The sequence below is a fragment of the Palaemon carinicauda genome, chromosome 13 (genome assembly GCF_036898095.1).
Source record: "Palaemon carinicauda isolate YSFRI2023 chromosome 13, ASM3689809v2, whole genome shotgun sequence".
Classification (NCBI taxonomy): domain Eukaryota; kingdom Metazoa; phylum Arthropoda; class Malacostraca; order Decapoda; family Palaemonidae; genus Palaemon; species Palaemon carinicauda.
This window is the reverse complement of record NC_090737.1, coordinates 60,383,711-60,402,917: the sequence shown is the minus strand read 5'-3', so window position 1 is coordinate 60,402,917 and position 19,207 is coordinate 60,383,711. Positions and strand designations below refer to the sequence as shown.

Genomic DNA, 19,207 nt, shown 5'->3' with positions numbered 1-19,207 from the left:
ATCTATATATATATATATATATATATATATATATATATATATATATATATATATATATATATGTATATATATATATATATATATGTATATATATATATATATACATATATATATGTATATATATAAATATATGTATATATATATATATTTATATATATATATATAATATACATATATATATATATATATATATATATATACAGTGAACCCTCGTTTATCGCGGTAGATAGGTTCCAGACCCGGCCGCGATAGGTGAAAATCCGCGAAGTAGTGACACCATATATCCGCGAAGTAGTGACACCATATTTACCTATTTATTCAACATGTATATTCAGACTTTTAAAACCTTCCCTTGTACGTAGTACTGTTAACAAACTACCCTTTAATGTACAGAACACTTAATGCATGTACTACAGTACCCTAAACTAAAACAGGCACAAATAATAAAGGCGATTTTATATCATGCGTTTCCTAAACACGCTAAAAAGCACGATAAAAAATGGCAACCAATGTTTGGTTTACGTTTATCTCTCATCATAATGAAGAAACAAACTGGAGGTAGAGCTTTGCTTATTACCCAGACATATTTCCCATACTTTTCCCTTAGAACTACATCACATCTTCCTACTTTAGATATATATATATATATATATATATATATATATATATATATATATATATATATATATATATATATATATATATATATATGTATACACATATACATACCTACATATATACATACATACATATATACATAAATACATGCATACATATATATATATATATATATATATATATACATATATATATATATATATATATATATATATATATATATATATTACTGTATACATATGGGTTATGGAAAAAATCCGCGAAGTGGTGAATCCGCGATGGTCGAACCGCGAAGTAGCGAGGGTTCAATGTATATATATATATATATATATATATATATATATATTACTTATGCTGCATTATATATTCTATTTTATAACTGATTTATGTTAGTTACCTGAGAAAATATTGCATTTATTTTTATTTTTCTAAAATGATGTTTATTACCGCAATGCAATACCAATATTGTTATGTTTTCTTTTGGTAACATCTTACTCTTCTTAATTTGCGAAGTTTTCAATTATGTTAATATTTACCTTTGTCTGGCTTTGTATAGCTTATTAATTTTTTTCTTCCAAGATATTAAATGGATAAACATACTTGTTAGGTATTTTGTAATGTAATACTATTTGCACTACGGGTATTGAGAGTAATGATTGCACAGTATTGCATTGTTATAACGTGTTTCGGCACAGTTCATAGGCGTAGTAGCGTATGTAAAGGAGGATTTAATCTTTCATTAATTGTCCTAAAGTTAGGATGTGATTCTTCTTACTTTTGTATTGCAGTGGGATTCGGTCTTTTTGAGAACGATGCTCACTTTTTTTTTTCTCTATGTATGTGTACGAGTTTTGTTTACATATTCTCACCCAAGAGTCAGAAGATGTTGAGACACGATTGAGAACTGGGGAGCAATGTAATCCCAAGTTCATTAAATATTCTTTAAGAATACCAGCGTACCATTACATCCCGCCAGGAAGAATTAACCCTGGATAGGTACGCTTCTCGGACACCCCTTTAAGGGTATACTCGGACGCGCGCGACCCCGACGCCAAAAAAAATTCTTGAAAAATCAGTTTTTGCAGTAACCTCCTTTTTTCTTTTGCCAAATAAAACTTCAATGAATGCTCAAAACAACTGTAAAGATAAATACTACTCATCTGCAGAAAAACTATTTATTATAAATATTTTAAAAAATTAGGTAGAAAAAAAAATTCATAAAAAAAAAGTTTATACATATATACACAAATTCTTTTAGGAATTGATTCTTGAATGTTTAGGACACATCTTGATGTATTTTGGATGAAGTCAGACCCATGGAGGTGAAGATCTGAAATGAGAAAAAAAGGGTAACTTTTTTTGGCCAAAAACATTTGTCCAAATTTCATGAATTTTTTGGGGTACCCAAATGAAATAGGAAGTGGCTAATTTTTTTAGGGAATAAACATATGTTATCCTAAAGTAGAAATATGTAAAAAAATCTTCATTATTCTGTAAATTACATTTATATCAGGGGCCATATCTAAAGGTAATTTTTTGAGTACTTAGAAATTTCGTAAAAAAATACATATATTTAATATATAATATGATATTTATGCAGGTAAAATATACCAAAATATCACAAATTCTATAGGGAACAAGAATATATATAGATAGGGCAACTTACGCTTCGGATATGTCCACAAAATGGCCGCCAACCACACTGACTCAGACTCCCTAATCTGCTACTTGAAATGTAGGAAGGGTATGTCAATTTCAAGGTATTATTTACTAATCTAATTATTCTTGGATATGCATAAAAATTGTATGGTGGTTTGCTGGATAATTGTCGATTATTTTACGACTATAAAATTAAAATTCTGACCCAAAAAAAATTTCTTTGAAGGGAAATAAAATCGAAAAAAAAAAATGTAAAACAATATAATATTTTAGCTAAAAAAATTTGATGATATTCAATCAAAAAAGAAGTAAACAAAATTTTCCGACAAATAAACATCTAGATGAATCATTACTCTGTGATAGTTCCTTAGTAGGTAGTAATTTTGAAAGAAATGGGAAAAAACGAAAAAGTGGCAATCACAGGAAAATCGAACACATACCTATATATACGCCATATCTGGCTAAAAATAAAGATAGGCATGGGTAGCCAGATCATCTAGAAACACTTTCCAACACTATAAAAATACAAGTTTTGCGACACTACTTGCCAATTCCTTACGGTAACATGACTAAGCAAAAAAATGCAAAACAAATAAAAAGGGGCTCTCGCGGAAAAAAGGCCCACATTCTAATATACGGCATTTCAGAAAAAAAAATTTCAGCCAAGTACTAGGCAAACCATCAAGGCACATTTTCCGACAAATAAACATCTAAATGAATCATTACTCTGTGATAGTTCCTTAGTACGTAGTAATTTTGAAAGAAATGGGAAAAAACGAAAAAATGGCAATCACGGGAAAATCGAACACATACCTATATATACGCCATATCTGGCTAAAAAAAAAGATAGGCATGGGTAGCCAGATCATCTAGAAACACTTTCCAACACTATAAAAATATAAGTTTTGCGACACTTCTTGCCAATTCCTTACGGTAACATGACTAAGCAAAAAAATGCAAAACAAATAAAAAGGGGCACTCGCGGAAAAATGGCCATTCTAATATACGGCATTTCAGAAAAAAAAAATTTCAGCCACGTGCTAGGCAAACCATCAAGGCACATTTTCCGACAAATAAACATATAAATGAATCATTACTCTGTGATAGTTCCTTAGTACGTAGTAATTTTGAAAGAAATGGGAAAAAACGAAAAAATGGCAATCACAGGAAAATCGAACACATACCTATATATACGCCATATCTGGCTAAAAAAAAAGATAGGCATGGGTAGCCAGATCATCTAGAAACACTTTCCAACACTATAAAAATATAAGTTTTGCGACACTTCTTGCCAATTCCTTACGGTAACATGACTAAGTAAAAAAATGCAAAACAAATAAAAAGGGGCACTCGCGGAAAAATGGCCAACATTTTATTATACGCATTTCAGAAAGAAAAAAATTTCAGCCACGTGCTAGGCAAACCATCAAGGCACATTTTCCGACAAATAAACATCTAAATGAATCATTACTCTGTGATAGTTCCTTAGTACGTAGTAATTTTGAAAGAAATGGGAAAAAACGAAAAAATGGCAATCACAGGAAAATCGAACACATACCTATATATACGCTATATCTGGCTAAAAAAAAGATAGGCATGGGTAGCCAGATCATCTAGAAACACTTTCCAACTCTATAAAAATATAAGTTTTGCGACACTACTTGCCAATTCCTTACGGTAACATGACTAAGCAAAACAAATAAAAAGGGGCAACATTCTAATATACGGCATCTCAGATAAAAAAAAAGACATGCACGTGTTAGCCCAACCATCAAGGCACACTTTCTAACACATAAACATGAAAAAAAAAATCAATAATATACGGCAATTCCTTACTACGTAGTAAATTTTTACAAATATTGAAAAAAAAACAGAAATTGGCAACCGCAGTTAAATACCCCATATACCAATAACTACGTCGTATCTGACAAAAACAAAGTCATGTATGGGTAGCCAGATCATCTAGACACACTTTCCAACACTAAAAAAGCAAAAGTTTTACGACACTATTTGGCAATATCTTACGGAAAAATGACTTGGCAAAAAAATGAAAAAAAAATGAAAAAGGGGCACTCGCGGTAAAATGGTCCTCGTGGTGATGAACGACATTTTAACTAAAAAAAAAATCATGCACATGGTAGCCAAACAATCCACCAAGACTTTCCACAACTGATAACCTATACAAGTTGCACCATTCTACGACAATTTCATAATACGTAATAACTTTGATAATTATGCAAATTACCTTAGAAGGGTAAACTCGGTCGCGCTTGACCCCGACGCGTCTTAGAAATCGGGGAAGGAGTACAGCTACAGCAATGCACATCTGGACACTACTAGAGCGTGTAGGCGAGACACCTACTGCAGGTCGATCACCCACAAATTCAGTCGCGGACGACCCACCGTACCGTTCCAGGGTTAATGACGTCAATATGAGATAATTAACAACACGAATGAATGGGTATTATTCCAGGTATTTTTGAAGCTGCCATTTCACTTGGGATACCCAATACCATACAGAAGACTGGTGAGAGGTGAAACGGAACCCATGCTGAGAAAGGCAACAGCAGAAGAGACAACTAGAAGTAGCCCCATGATGAAGCAGCAGGTATGCAGTAAACAAGAGGAACGCCACAAATCATTCAAGCTCAATGTCAAGAAAGAAGCAAACATCCTACATATAAATTGAATTGTTTGTAAGAAATGCATGTAGGATTAAAAATTTGTTACCAGTAAGCATTAGGTGGTAAAATTTCACTATAGGACGGGGACTAGTTTACATTAAACATAAAGTGTAAACTACCTTTAGTTGGTTGCATAAACACACAAGACGTGCAATTAACATAGAAATTGGGTTCGAATTAACTATGATAGTGAGTAACTGGTTAATTTTGTAGAATTCATTTGCCTAACCTACTTCAAGTAAGAAGTAAAAATGCCCCTGGACATCGAGCATCCAGAGAAGTTTAGCTTTGTTGCTGAACCCAATTCTGTGAAACACGATGGCAACAGTAGTGTGAAGAATTTAAGATTTACGTTGAAGCTTTAGGTACCACGGAAGATGGCCAAAAGATGGTGTTATTACTACACAGAGTTGATAGAGAGGTTTGGGAAGTGTTTAAGACACTACAACCTACCGATGATACGAGTGAAGTTGCGATTAAGGCTCTTACCACACATTTTGCCCCTCAGGTCAATAAATTTTTTGAAAGGTATCAATTTACAGCACAGGCATATCAGAAAGACCATGAAAGTTTGCATTTGTGACTAGACTTAAGAATTTAGCTGTTTCATGTTATCATAGATCAAGTTATTGCCCATTGCACATCACAAGAGCTAAGAAAGAAATTACTGCAAGATAAAGATTTAACGCTGGAGAAGGTAATGGTTATAGGCAGAGTTCTAGGAACATCAAATAGGCAAAGTAATATAATTGATAATTCTACAAGCAATAAAATGGAAAGTTCTAGAATGAGCAAGATTGGCTCAAAGTTGAAAGACAATGAGAATCAAATAAAAAATATATCAAAGCTTACTTATAGGAAATTGCCGAACTCTAATGCTCACAAATATCAGAATCAGACCTATACACAGAACAACAGGAAAAAACCAAATGCTATAGGTGTGGTAAAACTGACCATCTTTCATACGAAGCAACGAAGGTAAAGGACAAACTTTACTAGGTTTGGACTGGTTACATTATATAAGATTAGATTGGCCTAGTATTTTAAAGGTTACAAGTACATAAGATGAACAAAAGAATGAAGTGTCTTTGGATAATATTCTATCAGAGTTTCAAGACATATTTGAAGATAAAGATGATACAGTAAAAAACGCAAAGGAAATTTTAGTTTTGAAATCACATAGTACTCCTAGATCTTTTGCTCCAAGACCAGTACCATATGCATTGAGAAGTGCAGCTGAAAAAGAAATCAAAATGTTAGAAACTGAAGATATTTGGGAAAAAGTTACATACTCAGATTAGGCCACGCCATTAGTTCCTATTGTGAAGGAAAACGGTCAGGTTAGGTTATGTGGAGATCAAAAGGTAACATTGAATCCACAGCTTCAGGTAGCTCAACATCCATTACCAAATCCAAAAGACATGTTTGCAACTATTCCAGGATGTAATGTATTTTCTAAGTTAGATATTAGACAAGCATTTCAACAGCTTCCCATGGATGAAAATTTACAAGAACTATGTACAGTAAATACATCCTTAGGTTTGTATGGGCCAAAGAGAATTCCTTATCGAGTAGCAAGCAGTCCAGCTATATGGCAACAAACTATGGATAAGATTTTTTCAGGAATGCAAAGAGTATTTATTTTCATTGATTATATTTCAGTCTCTGGTAAAGATAAAAGAGAACATAGAGAAAGATTAAGGGCAGTTCTGAAGAAGTTGAAGGAACATGATATTAGAGTATATAGGAGCAAATGTATTTCAGGAGTTGATTCAGTGGAATACTTGGGTTTTGTAATCAATGGCAAAGGTATTCACAAGACTAGGGAGAAAATTAATGCAGTGACATCAACTAAAGTACCAGAAAATGTTAAGGAATTACAAAATTTTTTAGGTTTAGTAATATTTTATGGAAATTTTATTCAGAATTTATCTAAAATTGCACATCCATTGTATAATTTGCTGAATAAGGATGATGAGTGGAATTGGACAAAAGATTGTCTTTTGAAAAAATCAAGCAGGAAGTAACTTCACCTACTTTTCTAGTACATTATCAAATGGATTTACCAGTTAAATTAGTTTGTGATACATCAAATATAGGTTTAGGCGCAGTATAGTCTCATGTAATGCCGGATGGAACAGAAAAGCCAGTTGTTTTCACTTCTAGAGTTTTGAACAAGGCAGAAAGGAATTACTCTCAGATAGAAAAAGAAAGTTTAGCATTAGTGTATGGAGATTTTACATATATCTTTATGGAAGGAAAAGGTTCACACTTGTTACAGATCGTAAACCTCTAATGACAATATTGGGTCCAAAAGCAAGTTTACCTGCGTTGGTAGCTGCAAGACTACAACATTGGGCAATTACGTTAGCCGCATAATATTATGATATAGAATATCGTCCTATGTCTAGATTTCCAGTAGACAAAGCACCAGAAGAGTATGATGATAGTATATTACTAGTTTCAGTATATGATGTACCCATTACAGCCAAGGATATTGCACATAATACCAAGACAGGTTTTAGAGAGTTTAATGACAGGTAGAGACTTATATGGACAGGGAGTAAATCATAAAGTCTCTAAAGATATATGGAGTGAATTAAGTATAGCACAAGGCTGTATAATGAAAGGGTCAAGAGTAATTATTACTAGTTCACTGAGGAATAAGGTTTGGTCTGAAATACATGCTGATCACCAAGGTATTATAAGGTCAAAGTCTATTGCATAAACTTTTGTCTGGTGGTCAGGTGTAGATAGAGATATTGAATTATTTGTAGGAAAATGTATGAATTGTGCTACGCAACAGAACAACCCTCAATTTGCTAGAATTCACCCGTGGGAATTACCAAGGTATCCATGGCAAAGAGTGCACATACATTTTGCAGGTCTTTTCTTAGTTTATTTGTTTTTGATAGTTGTAGATGCTTAAAGTAGGGGGCCAGAAATAATCCCAATGAAGACAACAACATCTTACGCCACAATTTAAGCATAACATGAAATGTAGAAAGGCAAATTTAAATAACATATTTCTTAATGTATCTAAGTTTTTATTGTCTTTTAGAACAACACCACATAACACAACAGGTGTGAAACCATCAAATTTGTTGATCGGTAGGAGGATTAGGGGTAAATTATATTTGTTGTATCCAAGTTTGCAAAGTGATTTAGAAGAAAAGCGGGTATAAGCAATTAGAAAGTCTCCCAAAAGTAAGACATTTTTCCCCTTGTTCTGGTGTCATGGGAAAATCATACAATAGTCCAGAAAAGTGGGTACCAGGAGAAATTGTAAAAGAGAAAGGAAATTTACATTATGATGGCCAAGTTTGGGGAAGTATTGTAAAACGTCATGTTGATCAATTACACCCATTAAATAAAAATGTTGTAGATCTTGTGAATGTTAGAGATGAGAAATTTTTAGAAGTAGTTAAATCACATATTAACCATGATGCTCAAACATCAGATGTAGATTCAGAATCTATTCATGTAGCAGTACAGGATGAAGTTAGAGTACTTCCCTATAGGATGAAAAGAGGGAAGCCCCCTGGGAGACTAGTTTTGTAGTTTTGTACACTGTCAAGTTAATGGGGAGGAGAACGTTATGTATTTTGTAGTGTAATACTATATGTGCTACGGGTATTAAGAGTAATGATTGCACAGTACTGCATTGTTAGAACGTGTTTCGGCACATTTCATAGGTGTAGTAGCGTATGGTATGAAGGATTTAATCATTCATTAATTGTCCTAAAGTTACGATGTAATTTTTCTTACTTTTGTACTGCAGTAGGATTCGGTCTTTTGGAGAGCGATGCTCACTTTTCTTTTCTCTGTGTATGTGTGCGAGTTTCGTTTACATATTCTCACTCGAAAGTCAAAAGTTGTTGAGATACGATTGAGAACTGAGGAGCAATGTAATCCCAAGTTCATTAAATGTATCTTAAGAATACCAACATATCATTACATCCCACCAAGAGGAATCGATGACGTCAATATGGGATAATTAACAACACTAATGAATGGATATTATTCCAGGTATGTTCGAAGCTGTCATTTCACTTGGGATCACCAATACGATGCAAAATAAAACTGTACTATGGTCTTATGGTAAAAACAGGCAAAACATCCCTGGGTGTTTTTGTATATTCTAATATGTAAATATCGTAATCATTAATATTAAGCTGTCTATAAACATTTAAGTTCTTTAAGAATGCAGTTACGGATCATATCTTTAATGAGGTAGTTATCCATCAAATCTTAACACAGCCAGAATGGAGTTACCATTAAAATCAATTTTCTATGCACGAGGCCCCGCCCTAATCTGCACTCCTGTTTAGAAAAAAAAAATTTGCTGACCGGTTAGTTGGTAGCACACTGGGTGCCATACTGTTCTGGGGGCGGCTTACTACCACAGTTTTTATGACCTCGATGGGCTTTTTTTTTTTCTCCGTCCCTCTAGGAACCAAATCTGATTCATCAATATGACAGATCAACCAAAATGGTGCCAACCAGACAAAACTCTTGGCTAAAGTCGGATTAGCAACTCGGGTATCGAAGTCACAAAGCAACGTTTTGTGCCCTCGAGTCCTTTATACCTATTTTGCATACATAATCTAACGTAAATGTGTCATGTTTTGTGACAAAATCAACCCTTACCCTTACCCGTCTCCTCTCTCTCTCTCTCTCTCTCTCTCTCTCTCTCTCTCTCTCTCTCTCTCTCTCTCCTTAAGTGCGCCCTCCTTGGAGGAGGAACTAAGATGACCTCGTTGTTTGAGCAATATTTTCAAAATCTCTAGCTGGCCAGTCATTTGTATCCAAAACTGGGTAAATTGCGGAGACGTTATTGCCTGAGAAGGTCAACACACTTTCTAGCACAATTTTTACAACAGAGGAATACACCTCATACACATAGCCTAAATGGGCCAACAAAGAAAGATTCCTACTTAAGCTCTTTACTCTGAAGTCGCTTAATGTACATCCGATCGCTGATTTGAATGTTATGCCGTTGGACTTTAAGTTTGCGGTTGTAACTTCCGATATTTCTATTCTATGCTATCTTTAAAAACTTATCGGGGACCTATAAAGCCCTTTATTTCACATTGGCGACATGAGTTCGAAACTCATCTACCTTATAGACAGGCAGTTTTCCCTTTTCATTGAAAACATCATATTGCAAATTAAGATCTTTTCCAAAATATAGATGATAACGAGCATCTCCAATACTTTCATTATAGCCAGTATTTAAAGTAAACTGTGCCGTTGCCAACATATCCAACTAACTGTTAGGATTATCTACCAATAGGTATTTAAGCAAATTGTTCAGAACTCGATTCTTTGATTCGACAAATCCATGAGAATTAGGGTTATATGCAAGAATAGGGAATGCTTAATGCCAAACAATTCAGTTATACCACTGAATATCTCGTAAACAAATTCAATTCCATGACCTAAAATTATTTCTTGATGAGTACCTAATATCTCAACAGAGGCTCCCAGGGCCCTTGCAACTTCTTGTTCCAATTTATTGATTAAATGCTGCACGAATGCATATCTATTTCAGCATATACTAGAAAAATAATTATTTATAACCTGTCTGGGAAACAGGTAATTGGCCTAATAAATTGATATGCGCACGTTTCCATTTCTCTTTAACTAAAGGCCAGACTCGGGTCGGAGGTACATTCAGTTTTCTGTGATTGGATCAGATTACAGAGATGACAGGATTCAGTATATTTCTTTATATTTTGTTTCATAACATTCCAATAAAAAGAATCAGAAGCTTATCCGAGAGTGTTTGCCATGCTCTTGTGACCAGATACTGACGGCTAATGTGATAATCTCATTGCTGTACATATACAGGGTGTGGACAAGACTGTGCACAAAATTAGCTCATTTCTCTTCAAAAAAATTACATACAAAATATCATCATCTATAACATATCTATTAGTTGCAGTGATACGTCAATAGGAAAATATTCAGTTTCCTTTTTTTAAAGTAAACTTTAACCTTACTCCATTCATTATCGTCATTTTGCGCCCTAATTAGGTGTTCTATATTCCATTAGCAATTATCCTCCAAAACGCTATATGCTTCAAGAACAGGGTTATTTTCATTCTCTTCATCCACTCCATTCATTCTGTTTAAATTGGCCCAAGAGCATTCATTCACTCTCCTTGTCCGATCAGCTGACATTCTTTCCAGTTGTGATGTGTCACCACATCTGGTTCGATCTGGTTCACGCTCTGGTTGGTGCTCACACATCGACATTGTTATAAGGGCAACAGAGTGAAAGGCATCTGCAACTTCATTAGTGCAACCATGAATGTCAAATTCCACAATGTCAGATTTTAATAAGGACTTTAACCATCTTGCTTGACGACTCAATAAGTCTGACTTCTAAAAAATTTGTGACAATGGCTAATGATCACACCTAATAAAAATTTTATGCCCCCCCCCCCCCCTCAAAAGCGATTCCTTTCTAACACCCACTTAATGACAAGAGCTTCTTTATGGAGTACTGAATAATGTGTTTCAGGTTCCTTTATCCCTCATGAAGTGAACACTACAGGCCGCGGAACTCCTTCATCCTCCAGTTGTTCAATTACCCCACCTCACCCCCAAGTGCAAAATCACTTGAGTCACACGTTACTAAGAATTCACAATCAAATTTAAGAAAGACTCAAAAACTGTCTTTGGTCATGGATCGTTTTAACTGTTGGAATGCATCCTCCTGTTCACGCATCCATTCAAGACTCTCTGTTTTTCTAAGTTTGTCTAATGTACGTAAGATTTACCCAAAATCTCTGATAAAATGTCTGTAATACGATGCTAACCCCAACAATGAACTATCTTGTTTTGTTTTCTTGGGACGAGGATATGTCCTCATCACTTATATTTTGTTCGCCAATTTGATTACGCGACTGATAGCGAACAGGTGACCTAGAAACGGATCTTTTGGGTGAAACAGCTGATAATTGGCTAAGTGGACCTTCAAATTATGACTTTTCAAGGTTTCAAGCACTTTAACATAATTAGTCCTATGTGGTTCTAGAGTGTTTCCAAGGATGATTATATCTCCTGAATAAATCAAAACAGCATATTTTATCAGTCCAGCAAATACACTCATGCGCAGTACATTCTTTAATCCAAGGGCAAAGTACAAAAGGAAAACAACGAAACACTTGCGCCCAATGCAGTTTTTATCCTCTACTCCTGGGATCACATACAATATGATGATACCCCAATTTATGACATAAAGTCCAAAACAGTGTTATTTCTAACTTTTCATAAAGTTCCTTCAATGGATGGCAAAGGAAACAAATCGCCTTTTCGTGATATTATTTAGTTTACGGTAATCTACATATATGAGTAAAGCGCATGACTTTTTCTTTAAAACTATGATAGGGGATAGCCAGGGGGAATAAGACCGATATTATCGCATTATCTTTCATCTCTGCTAACTTTTTATTCACTTTGGACTGGTATAGAAAAGGCACTTGATAAGGATAAGTTACTATTGCCAGAAAGTCCCCCGTATCTATGTGAAAAGGCATGAATTCACTATAACCAGGCAGTTCATCACTCATTACAAATACCTTCTGATATTCTTCCAAAATCTATGCAACATGAAAATGAAAATTAGTAGGAGTCAAACTAATTCCAAGATTCTTTAAAACGCAAGCACGATCTGTTGAGCCCATTGGCTGAATGACGGTGTTGAACACTAAGATAACATTCCTTTCAACAAATGCAATTAATGTACATTCTCTAAGTAACGCATGTACAGAGGTGAAATTTGGAAAAAAAGATGCTTAAATTTCTCTATCCTTGGATTGAACTAATAGATCATGATTCTCATTATCCTCAAAATCTACAGGAGGCATAAGAACGCAAATATCATTACTGAAATCTTTGCTACATACATCTAATTCAATTAACACAGCAGAACAAGGACTAATAATAACTTCTTGAGAAAGTCCAGCATCACACCTATCAGAAACATTATTAACAAGTTCTACTACCATGACTAAAGATGCAGTAATCCCTCCCTTGGGTAGGATTTTATCCCTCAATGTTACAGATAATCCCTCAAGACATGAAAGTAAATTTACCCTTAGATGTCAGATCGCGTATAACCTAAAAATAACATCAATGCCCATAATTCCGAACTTAGGGATGATGTCGAAATCATGAATAAGTTTCTCGTCCCCTATTTTAAGACTGTGTACGATATGTTTTTCAGCCATGCGCTACCGAGCATGCATCTACATACGCTGTTGCGAGTCGGTTGGCTCAGGAGTATCTTGCAATAAAGTGTGGTCACCAGGACGTTGTCTCATTGCAAACCCAACATGGCGCAGTGAGTAGGATCGGAACCAAGCCATGACCTAGATACGTCGACCACCCCAGGCCACACAGAGGCGTGCCTCACCTGCAATGCCAAGGGCCTTGTCACAGGCTGTGATGCAAGCACAGACGTTAATTGCAGACCAGCAACGCACCATCCGTTCCCTTCTGGATGCCCTTCCCGGTTCTGGAGATGTGCCAGTAAAGTTCCTGTCTCTGCTGCCCCTGAGAAGTGCGATGCGGTAATGTCCTGGGCAGCATTCAGATCTTGGAGACGTTCGATGACGTGTTGGATCCACCTTAACAAGTTCCCACCGCAGGATGTTATCCTGCACATTGGGCTCAACTGTGTGCCAGCATTGCAACGTGCGCTGGACGCTCGGTATTCAGATGCCAAATGGAACGCCCTCGCCCCAGACGTGGCTCTGGATGCCATCGGGAATATTGTGTTGCGGTCATCGAATCAGGCAGTGCAGTGGTCTGAATTCTTTGCCCTCGCACAAGGGCGCGAGAAGTCAGTGAGCGACTATTTTTCGAGGTGTGCTCAGAAGGCCACCGACTGTGATTTTCAGTGTCCTAAATGCGGGGAGTGCTTGATAGAATACATGCTGTTGCGGAAAATAATGGTAGGCCTCAGTGACCCTGTATTAAAAAGGCACGTTTTTCAGGCCGGTGATACATTTAAAAGTGTAGATGCCCTTCAGGCACTGTGTTGCACTTTCGAAGCTGCACACCAAGACGTTGAAAGTGTCCCACGCGTCGCTATCGGTGAGAGGGAGTCTGCTGGCGCCTCGAGTGATGACGTCACAGGCAATGATGACGTAGAGCCAGACGTCGCGGTGTTGCGCGGCAACTTCAATGCGAAGCGTTGCGGAAATTGTGGGGGGGCGCCATCCGTTTGGTCGAGCGCCGTTTCCAGCAAAAAGTATGACGTGCCACGGGTGCCAAAAGGTAGGGCACTTTCAGAAATGCTGCAGAAGTACGATGAAAGCGCCTCTTCCTCGAGTTTAGTGATTGTTGCAGACACACACCTCTCCCCCCCCCCTACAATCAAGGCTTGTGTTTCCCATAGGAACGGGAAGTCAGTATCGACACTCGTCGTAGCAGATACAGGAGCATAGATCTGCATTGCCGGACCCACAATTCTTTCAAGCCTGCAAATAAATCCCCTGGAGTTGCAGCCGCAAACAGGTCTGAGGGACGTAGCTAATCTCAGAGTGAGATGTCACGGATCAACGGCATGCTTCATTGATATAGGTGGGCGACCCACGATGCAGGAGGTGTACTTTGTGCCGACAGCCAAGAACTTCTATGTATCGCTGAATGCTTGTAAGGAGGTGGGAATAGTACCGCCTGGCTTCCCTCACCCCTACCATCTCGTTGCATCAGCTGATGTGTTTAGCGAAGAAGTCGCACGGCCTAACTCCCCTAAAACAATGAAACCAGCCACCTTACCCATCCCACCTGTGGAGGAGAATATACCAAGACTTGACGAATGGTTATTACGGCATTTCTCATCAACAACCTTTAACATAACCAGGGAACCTTTACTGGTAATGACGGGCAAGCAGCACCACATCCATTTGTTGCCTGATGCCCTGCCTTATGCTTGTTACACGCCCGCAACAATCCCTAAGCATTGGGAAGAGGAGGTCAAGGTTCAACTTAACGAGGACGTTCGGAAGGGTGTGATAGCACCAGTCCCAGTGGGGGATGCAACGGAATGGTGTGCGAGGATGGTCGTCGTAGCCAAGAAGACGGGCCAACCTCGCCGCACAGTAGACTTCCAGCGCCTTAACGCCCAATGTCTTCGTGAGACTCATCATACACCAGCACCCTTCGACATGATTTCAAGCATCCCCATTCACATGTACAAGACTACGGAGGACGCCCACTGGGGTTTCCATCAAGTGGAATTGGACGAGCACAGCCGCCCACTCACGACCTTCATCACCCCATGGGGACGATACCGTTATCGTAGAACACCCATGGGTCACTGTTCAGCGTCTGACGCCTACACAAAAAGGTTCGATGATGACCTGCAAGAAATCACCAGAAACCATAAATGCATTGACGACACTTTGCTAGACGATCTCAGCATCGAAGAGGCGTTCTGGCATTTATATGAATTCCTGTCAACATGTGCCTCTGCAGGTATCACACTCAAGCCCGAGAAGTTTAAATTCTGCAAGAGAGAAGTTACTTTCGTCGGTTATCACCTGGGATGGGAGTCATATAACCCGCAGACGAACGACTAGACGCCATTCGTAACTTCCATATGCCCGAGAAGCCCTCCATCACGGATATTAGGTCGTGGTTTGGATTCGTGAATCAATTAGCTCCCTTTCTTGCAACTGCGCCCATCATGGAGCCCTTTAGGGACCTCCTCAGAAAACCCACCGGGAAAAACGTCTACTGGGATAGCCAGCTACGTGACAAACTCCGGCAGGCACAGGAGGTCATCTGTCAATTAGCCTAGGATGGCTTGGCATATTACGACAAGACACGCCCTACGACGATAATGATGGATTGGAGCAAGGAAGGCATAGGTTTCGTAGTCCTTCAGCATTATTGCGTTTGTCAGTCAGCTGACAGCCCCTTTTGTTGCAAGGGCGGCTGGCGCCTTGCCCTGTGTGGTAGTCGACACCTCACCCCCTCTGAAGCTGGGTATGCTCCCGTAGAAGGAGAAGCCCTGGCAGTTACCTGGTGCTTGCGGAAGACCAGGTTGTTCCTACTTGGGTGTCCTAATCTCACCATCATCACGGACCACCGTCCACTCGTCAAACTGCTGGGTGACAGAGCCCTCAAGGACGTCATCAATCCAAGATTATTCAACCTGAAAAAGAAGACACTCCAGTTCAAGTTCCAAATGAAATACCTGCCCGGAAAAAGGAGCACCGCCGTGGATTTTCTTTCAAGGTACCCGACCATGCGAGCATCCCACGAAGCTTCCGACATGGATTTTGAGGACGACATTCAAGTGGCAGTGGCATGTGCAACCGTGGCCACCTTGGAACTAGACATCATCGTGTTGGATGAAGACTGCGTCAGGAGCGCCGCATCTAACGACCCTGTATATCAGCTCTTGCTTGCCAGGATTGCAGCGGGCGACTGGCCCCAACAGAAATCGCAAGAACTTGCCTGCCTCCGTCCCTTCTTCAGCATTCGGGATCGGCTAGCCATCAACCAGGATCTGGTGACATACTCAGTGGACCAAGGATGTGTTCGTTTGCTCATCCCCGAGGATTTACGCCGCCAGGTAGCCGCTAACCTACACACAGGACACCAAGGCCTCGACTCTATGCTTAGAAGAGCCAGGCAGTCGGTCTATTGGCCGGGAATAGAAGGGGACCTTCAGCATCGCCGTGCCCAATGCACTTCATGCGATGAACACGCCCCCTCACTGCCTCCTGAAGAAATGATGCACACGCCCCCTGCGGAATACTCTTTCTAGCAAGTCGTCGCAGATATGTTCCAGATAGAAGGCAGTGTATACATGGTATATGCAGATAGACTAACAGGTTGGTTAGAAGTAGCTCATTTCCCCAATGGTGCCACGTCTAACAAAATCAGCAATCACCTTCGATCATATTTCTCGCGTTGGGGAGCCCCGGAACAGATATAAACTGACGGAGGTACGAACTTGGCCAGGAAGGAGATGGAGGCTTTCTTCAGGAGATGGGGATTCAAGGTCCGGCTGTCGTCAGCCCAGTATCCTTAGTCTAACGCAGGGCAGAAGCAGCTGTCAAATCAGCAAAGAGGTTACTCCGAGAAAACACGTTAAAGGGTGGAGCCCTTGAGTCGGACAAAACGGCCCTGGCGATACTTCAGTATCTCAACACGCCTCTCAGGGAGATTACCAAGTCGCCATCTCAGCTTGCAACGGGTCGCCAGCTGCGCGATGGGGTACCGACGGCCAGGAGACACCTGTTAGTAGACAGACATTGGAGGCAGACGATACGTCGAAGGGAGTTACAAGTGGCCAGGTCGCAGGAGTTGATGCGCATCCCTGGCACTACCAGAAGACTGTTGCCCATCGAACTAGGTACCCATGTATGCATACAAAACCAAGCAACCAAGCAGAGGGATAGAACGGGCATAGTAACAGAACCAAAGCCCCATCGTCAGTACACTGCCAAGCTCAACTGAAGCGGCAGGCTATCAAAAAGGAATAGACGACACCTGAGAGTCATCGCTCCGCCCCCTAGCACGCCCGTGTCTCAGCACAGGACCTCTGCAAGCCATACCCCGACAGAACAGGTAACACACCCTATACAGGAGCCCAACGTCGTTAGTAGGCCGAGAAGGGTCGCTAGTAAACCCAAGTGGCTCAAAGACTTTGCAGAATGATGTTATTATCTGCTGTATGTAATTGCATCATGAATTGATATTTCTTTCCAGAGAATTTATGTATCTATTTTGTTTTCGTGTATGTATCGAAAAGTTAGCTTTAATTTTTCTTTTTTCTCTTATTTCTCATTGATTTAGTGACAATTCCCCCTTTCATTTTTGCCATGTATAAGTATGTTCTTGAGGGGGCGATGTACGATATGTTCCGGTATTTCCCCCTTTCATTTTTTTACCATGTATAAGTATAATCTTGATGGGGGGATGTACGATATGTTTATTGGCTATGCGCTGCCGAGCATGCATCTGCATATGCTGTTGCAAGTCGGTTGGCTCAGGAGTATCTTGCAATAAAGTTTGGTCACCAGGACATTGTCTCATTGCAAACCCAACAGACTGTGAACAAAATGCATTAATAAAAACGTCTTTCACTCTAAATCCTTGACACTTTAAAGGAACCTCATTCTCTACTTGAGTAACTCTAACATGTGATTAAAAAATAAGATATACATAAGCCCCTGAATCAATAAGATAATATTTAAAACCTGATAGTAACTTAACTTTGATGACATGTTGCTGGGGAGCAGTCTTCTGTCTTTTTTCTATTGGTTCAGCTTAGGAGCTGCTGTCACTACCTGGGGTTGCCCATAGACGTGTGTTGTCTGCCATACCGCAGGAGCAATGAATGCAACAACGGAGCCCTCTATAATAGGAAGGCCTGCAGAAAACCCACAGGTGGTTGTGGATAATAGGGCAATGGCTCAATAGGTGGGTGCTGGTCCTTCTATTGCCATCAGCGATGATGTTCCTCCCGTGTCATGGGATAGAACCCATCTACATAGACGTGCATAATGTCCCTGATCCCCAAAGTTATAATCTGCCGTTAATCCTATTTTACGCCCCATCACCCGGGCCTTTCTTTTTGACATTTGGCCGTCTCCCGGATTACTAACTCAATGACAACAATGTTGAAAGTGTGTTCTGCTGTGGATTATATCCTCTAGGAAGGGATTCTTCTCCTTCGCTTTCGGTGGGTGGACCAGCCCTTAATGTCCGTACACTCTCCGTGTCCCTCTCAATGGATATGAGCTGATACAGTTCACCCCACATGTATACACGAAGTTCAGATTTCGTCGTCTTTCTCAACAAAGGGTCTTTAATAACCTCTAAGGAATCACTTCCATCAATGAAATCTTAAAACTCTGTAGCAATTCTTGTTAAAAACATGAAGTCTGATTCACCTTACATTTTAGTCGGCCTGTAATTGCACAAATGGTCGTGTAGAGTTGCGTAACCTCTCATAAAGGTACTGTCTCAACATCCTCCACGATCTTGTGTTGATAAATTCTGGATCTCTCCTCACTTTACGATAGGCATCCCCACGGATTCTCTGCTTACCAAGGTTGATTTTCTGCCAATCAGTCCAGCGTCATTATGATCTCGCTACCTCAATCGTGCTTAGAAATGATTCAATGGATGTCCTTCAGGTACTATGCCTTCAAAGACTGGCACATACCGGTCAATGAGGGAAAAGTACCGTACTCGCTTGATCGAACGTC

At 39.1% G+C, this 19,207-nt stretch overlaps 1 protein-coding gene and 1 pseudogene across 1 annotated transcript; both read left to right on the top strand.

Moving 5' to 3' along the window:
- Positions 1-13,337: 13,337 nt before the first annotated feature.
- Positions 13,338-14,422, top strand: LOC137651606 (uncharacterized; annotated as a pseudogene).
- A 1,403-nt stretch (positions 14,423-15,825) lies between these two features.
- Positions 15,826-16,755, top strand: LOC137651604 (uncharacterized). Its single transcript, XM_068384830.1, has one exon. The coding sequence runs from the start codon at positions 15,826-15,828 to the stop codon at positions 16,753-16,755; it is 930 nt and encodes a 309-aa protein (XP_068240931.1).
- Positions 16,756-19,207: the final 2,452 nt, after the last annotated feature.